At 51.9% G+C, this 12500-nt stretch overlaps 1 protein-coding gene across 2 annotated transcripts in view; it reads left to right on the forward strand.

Moving 5' to 3' along the window:
* Positions 1 to 12500, forward strand: part of LOC113576062 (vacuolar protein sorting-associated protein 13B) — a 219085-nt gene that overhangs the window by 118699 nt on the left and 87886 nt on the right. Inside the window, exons 25-30 of one of the 2 annotated variants that reach the window (XM_035525874.1) lie at positions 2859 to 3065; positions 6466 to 6634; positions 7756 to 7870; positions 8338 to 8401; positions 10007 to 10421; positions 10548 to 10665. In XM_035525874.1, the coding sequence (XP_035381767.1) occupies positions 2859 to 3065; positions 6466 to 6634; positions 7756 to 7870; positions 8338 to 8401; positions 10007 to 10421; positions 10548 to 10665 (1088 nt within the window). Of the gene's footprint in view, positions 1 to 2858; positions 3066 to 6465; positions 6635 to 7755; positions 7871 to 8337; positions 8402 to 8968; positions 9111 to 10006; positions 10422 to 10547; positions 10666 to 12500 lie in introns of both variants that reach the window. The other variant, XM_035525873.1, reaches the window with a different exon arrangement.

A 12500-nucleotide genomic window follows, 5' to 3' on the forward strand; every position in this document is an offset into this window, starting at 1 on the left:
AAGCAGGAAGAAGGCACACTGCTTAACCTTGATGATAATTTGGCAGTAGCTAGATTTGTTCATGGCACCCAGGCCTCCTTTAACGGACCTGAGGCAGTGACGTTTCCAACTCGCCCAGACTCTGGCCCCCACTAAATCACAGTTAGAGCACCTTAAAGTCCTGCCACGCTGTCATTAAAGGGAAAATGGAGCACGCACGCACTGGATAACGGGGAGAGGAGAAAGACGTATTATTGTGAGAGGGGATAAAGATGAAAGGGGAATGAACTCCTAGAGGGAGGAGTTGGGGAGCGAGCGACATGAGGAGAGGGAGCAGCAGCTCTGTCACTGGTTCCTGGCAGAGCGCTGTGTGTCAAGAGTCAAGCTGGAACACCCAGGGAGCGGGGCAGCAATGGAGAAGAACAGATGCATTTAACCGCCCTGTAGAGTGTGTGTGTGTGTGTGTGTGTGTGTGTGTGTTTCATCTGTACTACGCGCTTCCAAGTTCTCAAGCAAATCGTGTGGCAGGAAACTCAGAAGTTGTTCCAGGTTTAGAGAGGTGTACATGCACACGTGTGTGTGTGTGTGTGTGTGTGTGTGTGTGTGTGTGTGTGTGTGTGTGTGTGTGTGTGTGTGTGTGTGTGTTTCATCTGTACGATGCGCTTCCAAGTTCTCAAGCAAATCATGTGGCAGGAAACTGAAGAAGTTTCAGGTTTAGAGAGGTGTACATGCACACGTGTGTGTGTGTGTGTGTGTTTCATCTGTACTACGCGCTTCCAAGTTCTCAAGCAAATCGTGTGGCAGGAAACTCAGAAGAAGTTTCAGGTTTAGAGAGGTGTACATGCACGTGTGTGTGTGTGTGTGTGTGTGTGTGTGTGTGTGTGTGTGTGTGTGTGTGTGTGTGTGTGTGTGTGTGGTTCTTTGATTTTACTGTATTGGTCTGCAAATAGGATAATTGTCCTAGCTACGAAATTGACTAGAGAGTATTAAAGTTCTCAGAACAGAACAAGGCTCTCCACTCTTCTTTACATGTTGTTGCATGCTTATATTCCACTGTCATGTTACAGCCAACATTAAGGAGAAAACCTTGAGCTAGAGTAGGAAGTACACAGTTGTTTTGTACATTTCGGGGGTTTTTTTTGTACAATGTTTTGGTCTTTCAAGTCCCATTTATCAGCAGTGGGAATCCCTATCCTTCCAGCTCAGTAGAAAGCACAGTCAGTGTTATCTGGTCCTTGACTGTGAACATGTAGTAATTTAGCAAAGGTAAGTACAATAAACCAGGAGGCCAAGGCCAGGCTTGCAGCCACAGAACCTCCATCAGGGTTATTTCAACACAGTGCACACACAAGTAGACATACAGGACTTAAAGGAACAGTCCATTTTATTTTGCATTCAGACTAAAAAAACGCTTACCCTTTTTGTGTAGTTTTTTTTTAATCAATATTCATTAGCCTGCCCTGGTCATCAGGGTGCCATGAGTGCTGGTATTATTAGGGTGACGTACCCGGCTTACAGATCAAATCAACTCCTTGCCGGGCCGAGAGTCCACACGTTGACTCTGTTCCAGAACCCGACACACCTCACTGCTTGCTATGCCCCTTTTCCCATTTGCAGTTCAAATTCATTTGTATAGCGCTCTGCACAGCGTTGCGGATCCCATCTGAGCAGAGCGTCTGAGTCCAGGCCTATATTGAGCAAACCAGGGACAGTGGCAAGGGAAAACTCCCCGAGAGCAGGAGCAAGAATCCTCGAGAGGAACCAAGACTCAGACGCGCGACCCCGTCCCCCTCCGGTCGATGCCGGACGACGAACTAACAGCACATAATGATCATCGTAAAGATCTGGCAGAGGTATCAAGTTACTCGGCAAGGATCGCTTAGTAGTTCTTGGCAAGGCCTCAAAGGAGGCACGGGAGCATAGTCAGAGGTGTGTTGGGGTTGGTTACGGACTGTTCACCGAAGCCTCCGCGGCGCCCGGCCGCGGGCTCTCGGGGGCGCAAGCGACCCGCGCAGACAGGCCGATCGGGCGCAGCCGGAGGGTCCGCGGTGTCCAGGCTGACCCGGAGGGCAGGCGGAAGGAACCGTCCTTCAGGGGCGGCGCTCGGGTCAGCAACAGAGGGACAGTCGGACAGGTCTGCAGGTGAAAGAGACGTGGAGCGGTTCAGCTTTGGAGCGCACCGGACAGTTCCGAATGACGACCGCAGCGCAGCGGTAGCTACAACAACAGAGTTACGATCACACCAGCGTCTCAGTTCACCTTAATCCTCTGTGTCCGCACAAGCCCCAAGGCCTGCACCATTTATGTAACATGGAAACTCATTTCCAAAAGCTTGACTAAACATACGTTTTCAATCTAGACTTGGAAACAGACTGAGTCCCAAACACTGACAGGAAGGTTATTCCTTTTAATTCCCAGGTTCATGTGTATGAGGAGCTGAAAGAAAACAAAACAAACATGGTCTAGTTTAACTTTGGTCCTAGTTCATCTTACAGTTTTGGAGAGTACCTTGCTTTTACTCTGTGCTCATGGACAACACGGAGAACGTGCCAAACGAATCCTCGCTGCAAGTTCCCTTTCTGACTCCGCTGCGTGTTCCTGATTTGAAACAGTATTTGTTTGCCTGACACTTGGGTGTTCTTGTGGAAAACCGTCTGTTTTCTGGCAGTCGCGTTCCAGCTGGTCCAGACCCTGCTGGAGGACCTTCTCAGTGTGGGCAGCAGCACACGCTACAAATAGCAGGACCTTCATCCTGAGTCATGCCATGTTGATCCAGTGGTTCTCATAGCCAAAACTGGCAGGCGCCCTCTGGACGTCGGTGCGCTGCGGTCCATCGATGTTTTTGATGATGAACATCTCCCTCTCTCGCTTCGTCTCAGGTGCAGTTGCTTTACGAGCTGTTTGCAAGCTGGAGCAGTATCTGGGAGCACCTGCAGAGGAGGGGGATCCTTCCGCAGGCGCCCGGGTTTCCGGACCCCCACCCTCCGCCCGCTGGACCCCCCTCGCCCGTTCACAGCAGCGCGGGCACCGTGCCCCCTGACACCAGCACCCTCAGTCCCTCTGCCGACCTGGGCTCACCCACAGAGGTCAGATATCGTGCGCGCACGCACACACACACACACACACCAGAGATCAGATCAATGCACATTATGCAGGACAGAAGTCTATATCCCCCTATTTCCCCTTCTCTCTCTCTCTCTCTCTCTCTCTCTCACACACACACACACACACACACACACACACACACCCACTGCTTGTGCTATCGGTGAAGCCTGTGTGGTGGGTTTGGTCCCAGGTGACACCGACAGGCATGATGTTGTGTCCGGTTATCGCTGACTGAGTATAAAAGTGGGAGGAGAGCAGATCAAAACAGCGCTCCGACATACACGCACCTCCGGCTCGCAGGAGGAGCGCAAACAGGACCACGGCACCGCAGACGCAGCGCTGGGGCATGCCGGAGTGTGCCCGGGTTCGGGGCGGGCTACGCTGGGTCACAAACCTGTACTGTATGGATGGGGATCAACTTAATTTATGTAACAGTAAACACAATTACCGAATGTGAGTCTTTCATCAGTGTAGCGGAGCACATGGTCAAAGTATCGCTACATTTTGTGGGTGTGGGTGTGACGGGGGTGTTCGGGTATGACAGCACCACTTGCGAGTGTTTGCTCCAGCGTGAACGTCAGTAGAAGTGTTTAGTCCCAGGGGAAGCCGGGTGATTGAGTCTGAATGCAGGAGCTGTTTAGATAAGTCAGCCTCCACTCTCCCAGTAGAGCGCGCGCACACACACACACACACACACACACACACACACACACACACACACACACACACACACACACAGCAGACAAACTCTCTCCTGACACCTCTCTCTTGTTCACTCTCTGTGTGTGTGTGTGAGAGAGAGAGAGAGAAACAGACAACCTCTCTCCTGACACTTACTTATCTTGTTCTCACACACACACACACACACACACACACACACACACACTCTAACGCAGCCTCCCTTGCGCCACATTGTTTTGCTCTCCTTGATGAGGGTGGACAAACTGCCCAAAGAAAATAAACCTGACTCTGCCTGCATACTGCACGCAGGAATTCCTCTGTGTACTTTACAGCCTGGCTTTCACAGACATGCATGTGTGTGTGTGTGTATGTGGGGGGGGGGGGGGGGGGGGGGGTGGAGGAGTGCGAGAGGCAAGGAGAAACAGAGAGTGAGAGAAAAAGTGAGAGAGAGAGAGAGAGATGGTGACCTGTGGTTCCTGTGTTTGGATCCGTACTGTGTTCTTCCCTTCATCTGGCTACTGTGGTGCTTTTGTCTGCATATCATTCAGCTATCACATGTTCCTGTTCGTATCCCTCAGGTCCTGCTGCTGTTACCCTGCACATGTTCCTGTTCGTATCCCTCAGGTCCTGCTGCTGTTACCCTGCACATGTTCCTGTTGGTATCCCTCAGGTCCTGCCGCTGTTACCCTGCACATGTTCCTGTTGGTATCCCTCAGGTCCTGCCGCTGTTACCCTGCACATGTTCCTGTTTGTATCCCTCAGGTCCTGCCGTTGTTACCCAGCACATGTTCCTGTTGGTATCCCTCAGGTCCTGCCGCTGTTACCCTGCACATGTTCCTGTTCGTATCCCTCAGGTCCTGCTGCTGTTACCCTGCACATGTTCCTGTTGGTATCCCTCAGGTCCTGCTGCTGTTACCCTGCACATGTTCCTGTTGGTATCCCTCAGGTCCTGCCGCTGTTACCCTGCACATGTTCCTGTTGGTATCCCTCAGGTCCTGCCGCTGTTACCCTGCACATGTTCCTGTTTGTATCCCTCAGGTCCTGCCGCTGTTACCCTGCACATGTTCCTGTTTGTATCCCTCAGGTCCTGCCGCTGTTACCCTGCACATGTTCCTGTTGGTATCCCTCAGGTCCTGCCGCTGTTACCCTGCACATGTTCCTGTTTGTATCCCTCAGGTCCTGCCGCTGTTACCCTGCACATGTTCCTGTTTGTATCCCTCAGGTCCTGCCGCTGTTACCCTGCACATGTTCCTGTTTGTATCCCTCAGGTCCTACCGCTGTTACCCTGCACATGTTCCTGTTCGTATCCCTCAGGTCCTGCTGCTGTTACCCTGCACATGTTCCTGTTCGTATCCCTCAGGTCCTGCCGCTGTTACCCTGCACATGTTCCTGTTGGTATCCCTCAGGTCCTGCCGCTGTTACCCTGCACATGTTCCTGTTTGTATCCCTCAGGTCCTGCCGCTGTTACCCTGCACATGTTCCTGTTTGTATCCCTCAGGTCCTGCCGCTGTTACCCTGCACATGTTCCTGTTTGTATCCCTCAGGTCCTACCGCTGTTACCCTGCACATGTTCCTGTTCGTATCCCTCAGGTCCTGCCGCTGTTACCCTGCACATGTTCCTGTTCGTATCTCTCAGGTCCTGCTGCTGTTACCCTGCACATGTTCCTGTTGGTATCCCTCAGGTCCTGCTGCTGTTACCCTGCACATGTTCCTGTTCGTATCCCTCAGGTCCTGCCGCTGTTACCCTGCACATGTTCCTGTTTGTATCCCTCAGGTCCTGCCGCTGTTACCCTGCACATGTTCCTGTTCGTATCCTCATGTCCTGCTGCTGTTACCCTGCACATGTTCATGCTGTGTTTGCACCTTTTGGCTTGTGACAGAAACACATTGGCGTCTGTCAGGCAACAGTAGAAGGAGAAATGAGACACTTTTGGAGGTCTCATTCTCTCTCTCTCTCTCTCACATGTTTCTCTTCAGCATTTTCGCTTACCCTTCCTGTTACCTTGAATCTGTTTTTACCACAGCCCATTCCTAATTTGTTTATATAGTTGTATTCACTTGTTATTGAGATCTGTAGTCAGCCATCTCGAAAAAGGAGTTTGACGTGCCGAACGCAGAGCGGCTACGGCCCAGACCCCACACCCAGCCCAGACCCCGTTTGGGCACCAGACCCGTGCAAACATACGTCCTCGCATACGTTAAGATTTTTATACGCGCATGGGCACGTTTGGTGCGGCAAACTCGGCCAGCGTAACGTCTAACCCCCCACCCCCACCCCCCCCAGCCATCGGACGCTCCTGGGCGCACGTGAGAGCGAAAAGCCGGCAACAAAAGCCCCCAAAATAAGTCCCCAGCGTTGCCGTCAAAGCTGCGTGGCAAGCGTCAACAAAAAGGGAGGCCTAGCATGCCGTTGCTTTTCCGGACCTGAACACACAATTGCTTGTTCATATCGCGTGCTTGTATCACTGCTGATGTCTGTAGGATTCCACAGCTCATCTCGTAGCACCTGTACGGGCCACACCCAGGTTCCCGCGCTGATATGTCAGACGTTACCACAGACTTAGCTGTGTTTTTTTTATGTGTGTGTGTGTGTGCGTGCGTGTGTCCTTCTTTGATTTTACTGTATTGGCCTGCAAATAGGATAATTGTCCTAGCTACGAAATTGACTAGAAAGTAAGTGCGGGTACGTTCGTCTCCCAGGCTGACTCCACACCCCTCGGCGAGGACCCTGCCTTCTGCGAGGCCGTGACTCTGGAGCAGAGGACGAGCAGCATCGGGGGAGCCAGTGGGAAGGTCAGCGTGTGGATGCAGTGGATGCTGCCCAGATTCACCCTCAAGGTCTTCTCTCCAGATCCCTCCACCAGGACAGGTACTCCCGTGCAGGGGCGTTTATCCGCGCCGGGACCCACGGCAAAGTGCCCAGCGGCACCCGCAGGGGCCGTGAGAAGGTTCCAGCATGCGGCGGATGGGGGGGGAGACCACTAGCTAGCCTCTGCCCCATCATTTAATGGAGCAGAGCTCCCAGAAGATGTGAGATCTCGCCGGGTCAGAAGCTCCAGAAACTCCGGCTCAGACTGTAATCACGTCAGATGCTCTTGAGGCATGGTGTTGCTCTTTATACAAACTCTCACACACACACACAAAAACATCACGACTCCGTTTCCTGCTGCCAGGTCAGACAGAGACAGCACCTGCCTCTGCTGGAAAAGAAAAGCTGGCTTATGCATCTGTAACAGAGCTTCCGTGATCCCCTAACATTGAGACACTGAGTACTACTCACCCAAGTGTGTGTGTGTGTGTGTGTGTGTGTGTGTATGTGTGTGTGTGTGTGTGTGTGTGTGTGTGTGTGTGAGGATGTGTTGGAGGAAGCAGGAAGCCTGCAGACTCTCTGCTTTCTGACCAGCCAAAGCACAGCTGTCTTGGCCATGGGGCAAGAACAGGCTCAGGGGGCAAGAGAGAGCACCGCACGGGGCAAGACGTGTTTGACAGAGTTTAGACATGGCTGTTCAGCAGTGGAAACACACACACACACACACACACACACACACACACACACAAGCCTGTTGCTGATTACCGCCCAGCAGGCTATGTTAAAATGCTGTCAGTAGCAACATTTGTGTCTGAGTAGCAAGAGGATTGTCTGATTTAGTTAGGTAGTCATGATGAGGTGTTTATGGCCAGAGCTACTGTGGTAGAACCTGCTGCTGGCAACATGGCCCAGAAACATGAGTGTTAAAACGTATTTTAATAAATCTAACAAAAGGCTGTAATCATTTTTGACAAAAAAGGGATTTTTAGAGCTTTCCTGCTTTTGTTGATGTTGATGTAGGATAGGGCAGCTGTGACCTTGAAGTAATGTCAAAGGCTTTGGTGAAGTGTGTGTAATTCATGGAGGGTGTCGTGTGTGTATGTGTGTGTGTGTGTGTGTGTGTGTGTGTGTGTGTGTGTGTGTGTGTGTGTGTGTGAGCGCGCGCGTGCGCACGCACACAGAGATCTGTGTGATCAGCGAGTTGGAGGATTTGAGTGCATCCGTAGACGTACAGGACGTTTACACCAAAGTGAAGTGTAAAGTGGGCAGCTTCAACGTGGACCACTACAGGAACAGGTAGGGGAGACACACACACACACACACACACACTCTCGCGCGCGCACACAGTGGGAGGGAGAGAATGAAGAAATAGGCGAAAGAAAGTGTGGCAGCCGATGGAGAAGCAGTATGTGGACGTGGTGCAGATGGTATGGATATAGAGAGACTGGTGTTCTCTCACACACACACACACACACACACACACACACACTCAATCCCTCACAGTCATACTGAATTTTACTTGTGCTTTTGTTTAAAACGTTTTGATATGTTGAGACACCGATTACCCTTTTTAATATATTTGTTGTTTATTGTTGTTTATTATTATTATTATTTATTTATTTATTTATTTATTTTACTTAAGGTGCAGCTTTCATGTTCCCACAGAACCATTTTCTCCAGTCAGTGTGACAGCGTAGATAAGTGTGTCTACAAGTCAGTATGTGTGTGTAGTTAGTGTGTGCTGAGACGTTGTGTGTTTCCAGGCCGGGCGAGGGCTGGCAGGCTGGTTTTGATGGGGTGATCCTACAGTGCAAGGACAAAGCGTTGGTGAGAGCCCGCAGTTCCGGAACCTTCCGCCTCTGCTGCCGCTGGTCTCCAGCTGCCGTTGCAGGAGCACGCCCAGCTCCTTTGCTGTGGCGCAGGCCAGCCGTAGGGGGCGCTGTGCCCGCCGTGCTGCGGGGTTCTCCCTCTGCCGGCTGCCGCCGGCTGATGTAATCAGTCGCTGAGTGATTCTATTGGTGCGGGAGAGTGGGCGTGTCACTGGTTGGAGTCACTCCATGCTCCGCTAAAGGCCTCATGCTTCGCACGCTTCGTTAGCTTCTGTCCAATCATACACACACTCGCACGCAGGCTCACCCGGTGCAAACTCTGAACGCACCGTTGGTGGTAGGGGCCACGCAGGCCGTAGGTCCGCAGGTTCTCAGCCCAGGAAGTTGTAAAGCGTTGAGGCCTTTGTTTGCTCTCCTGCTGCAACCCGACTACATTCCATCCTTTCCCGTGTGTTGCTGCTGCTCCGAGAATCCGCTACGATAGCCGATCTCTAATTCACCTCTCGCCTTCCTCTCTTTCTTTCCGTTGTTGTGCACCCCTCCCCCTCCCTGCGGCGGGGCTCAGTGGAGAAGCTGCCCCCTCCTGGCCGGGCGCGCGTAGGGCGGTGCTGCTCTCCTGCACGGACAAGCTGAACCGGCGGACTGTGCTGCTCCGCCCGGCCAGCCGCTACGACCCCCTCAACCACTCCTCTACTTTCTTTCCTCCTGTAAGAGCCTCTGTGTCGCTGTCTGTCTGAACAGGGTGGAGCCAGCAGCAGCCTACTCACACGCGCAAGCACCCGCGCAAGCACACGCACACGCGAGTATGAGCCCATGCACGTGGACACACACAAACACGGACACACACACACAGCCGAGTGCGTTTCCAGGCGCACGCACGCGCACGCACGTGCGCCTGAGCACACGTGCACGCACATGAACCTTGGTGAGCTTGCACCCACACACCCCCACCACACCCCGCCTACACATCCACCCACGCAGCCACCCACAAACACTCAAGACACCATCCCAAGCACTCCAGCAAGCGTTGGCTGAGAGGCGTGCACGCTGCCAAGCAAAGGGAACCCTAGAAGCAGAAGTGCGTGCGCGCGTGTGTGCATGTGTACACTAGGCTGCTGAACGCTCAGAATTGTGGAGTAGTGTTTGGGGCAGTGTCTGTTCTGTCCCCGAGTCGCATACCCAGGCAAATCTGGTCAGTATTGATCATTTGCTGGCTCTCTCTAAATTCTAAGATGAACTGTAAATCAGATCTTAATTCAGTGCGTATTTGGGGGAGGGATGAAACACGTGTAATGACACTGCAGATCAGAATTCCTGGGTGACTAACAACCGTTCTAAAAATCTGTTCAGATCAGACACATTAGCAATGTTGATGCATGTGCTTATGTTAAATTAATAAAAATAATGCAACAATATCTTAAATCTGTAAGCGAATCTACTCTGAAACATTGACTTTTTAGTGAAATAATCAGCATGCTGATTGAAGGGTGTCTTCTCTAAATGAGCAGCCTTTAATGAGCTCCTGTTTAGCTTGTTTAAAGCCCTCTCCTGCTGACCCGAGACCTGTTTGACTGGCTTGGCGCAATTTGTGCTGCTTGAACAGACGGCGGCGAAGGCGCTGGAGGTGTGTCACCAGCCTCACGGCTTTCTGTCAGTGACCTACACGCAGGCCGTGACCCGCAACGTTCGCCACAAGCTGACGGCCCGTCAGGAGGGAGGGGCGGGGCCTCAGAAGCTGAGCGAGGGCGGGGCCGACGGCTCCCCACAGCACCTGCACGAGATCCTGCTGACAGCTCAGCCGTTTGACCTGGTGCTCTCCTGCCCTCTTCTGGCCAACGTGGCCCAAGTGTTCCACACGGTCCCGCCTCCGCCGTGCAGGCGACCAGTCAGAGAACGCCGCTCAGCTGGCCAGCCAATGAGAGGCCATGCCTTCTGCTCCAGCAGTCTGCCACTCATCTACGTGAACACCAGTGTGATCCGGGTTTTCTGCCCGCTTCAAGAGGCACACTGTGACAGCGGTGAGCTCCCAAACAGGGGGTTAATTCCTATAAAAGCACATTAGACAGCCTGCACATAATTATTAATAAGATATTAATAGTGTATGGGGTGTGTGTGTGTGCGTGTGTGTGCATGTGTGCGTGCAGATTCTCAGCTGAAGGAGAAGCGAGAGGACACTCTGGTGCTGAAGATTGGATCAGTCAGCATGGCCCCCCAAGCTGATAATCCTCTCACCCGTACTGTACTGCGTAAAGACATTTACCAGTGAGTAAACTGCCTGGACATGGACACACACACACACACACACACACACACACACACACACACACACACCCACCTTTCCCACACACTTTCCCTCTCGGCTGCTTGTGTGAGCGGCTCTGCTGGGGAGATGACAAAGACAGCTGTGGGTGGACGCCTTTCACGCGCTACTATTATCGAGTGCATGTTGGTTACCTCTCTAGTTTGATTGCTACACACACACACACACACACACAACCACACATGGAGACCTGCTGTTATAGCCCTCCAGGGATGTAGAGGGCTGTAATGTAGCCTCATGTCTCCCTGGTTGCTGTGGGCTGGCTTGTCCTGGAGAGTCCCGCAGCATAACGGCTGCCCCGCATGACGTATAAGCGCCGCTTTCACGTGAGAAAAAAAAGAGCCCGCGGTCGTTCCCTCTCTTGGCTCGCACCGGTCTGAGTGGGGTTGGAATAATCCCCAGTAGTCATTTGGAGTGCCTGTCTGCGCTTAAAACCTAATTATATCCTTCGTCATAATTGAGAGGGTGAACATGGGAAGTCTGAACGGCTACATTAAATGATTGGTTCAGCGTGTCTGGGAAAAGGAAGCCGTCCTTTAAGGAAATGCGCCGGCTGAGATCTGCCCCGAGGAGAATCAGAGGAGTTTTTAGCATGCCTGTATTCATTTTACATAAAGACTCTTTAGTTATTATATGATGAGTATTGTATGCTGATCAACTGGGAATAACAGTCCAGGTCAAAGTGTCATCTGTAGCCCACGCTTGACTGTTTCCAGCTAATGAAATAAATGCATTACAGCATTTATTCTGCCTGTTTTAGGGTCAGTTAAATGTTGCCCCTGATATGTGGAGATGATTCTTTAGCACAGGGCAAAGTGAGCAGTGATGAGTTTGTGTGTTTGCACGCGCGCGCGCGCGTCAGGAGGAGTGAGGAGGCTTCTCCATCACTACGTCACTCCGGCAGTGTGCATTTGCACAGCTGAAATCATTTTCCTGAATGCACAAGCGGGGAATTTCCAGCTCTGTGAGCGCTCGCTCAGGAATGTCCAGCATGCCTTCACACTGATCTTTCTCGTGGTTAAAGAACTAGAATCTCACAGATGGCTTTCTTTTCTCTGTTTTTCGCGCCCCCCCCCCCTCGCTCTCTCTCAGCCTCTCCCTCTCTTTGTTTCGCAGTTTCTCCCCTAACCCCGTCTTTCCACTGAGCGCTTGTTTGTTGAACAGTTAATTGAAATCTTCTTGAGGGGGTGGGAGGTTGCAGTGCAGCCTGCATATGGACAGTTTGAGAGATCAGACTCTGTGGAAATCAGACTATTTACACGAGGTGACCAAGACTGTAAGTTCTCAGTCGTGTGAGCGCGTGCCTGTGTGTGTGTGTGTGTGTGTGTGTGTGTGTGTGTGTGTGTGTGTGTGTGTGTGTGTGTGTGTGTGTGTGTGTGTGTGTGTGTGTGTGTGTGTGTGCGAGCGCATGTACGTGGCCAAGGCCAAGTGTGTGAGCATAACAAAAATTATTTCGACCTGAAACGGTCCCAAACTGAAAAGGCCTTCATTAAAATTTCCACGGCATTTTAATGCTAGACAAATAAAAAGCTTTTCTTCAGAGAGATATTTGTGTTACAGTGTTTTTCCAGGTCAGTGACATGCTTACGGCTTCGGAGGCCTGCGTAAGATCAAAATTTGGAGAGGACAGCACCCCCTTCGGCACTCTGATTGAAGAGACCCAGCACATTCTCGCCACCTCACACCCTCATTCTCTCACTCTCACATTTCACGTCGTTTCATTTCAGGACACCGCCTGCACACACACACACACACACACACACTACCATACTGCTCA

Source organism: Electrophorus electricus, chromosome 5 (genome assembly GCF_013358815.1).
Source record: "Electrophorus electricus isolate fEleEle1 chromosome 5, fEleEle1.pri, whole genome shotgun sequence".
In the NCBI taxonomy this organism is placed as follows: Eukaryota; Metazoa; Chordata; class Actinopteri; order Gymnotiformes; family Gymnotidae; genus Electrophorus; species Electrophorus electricus.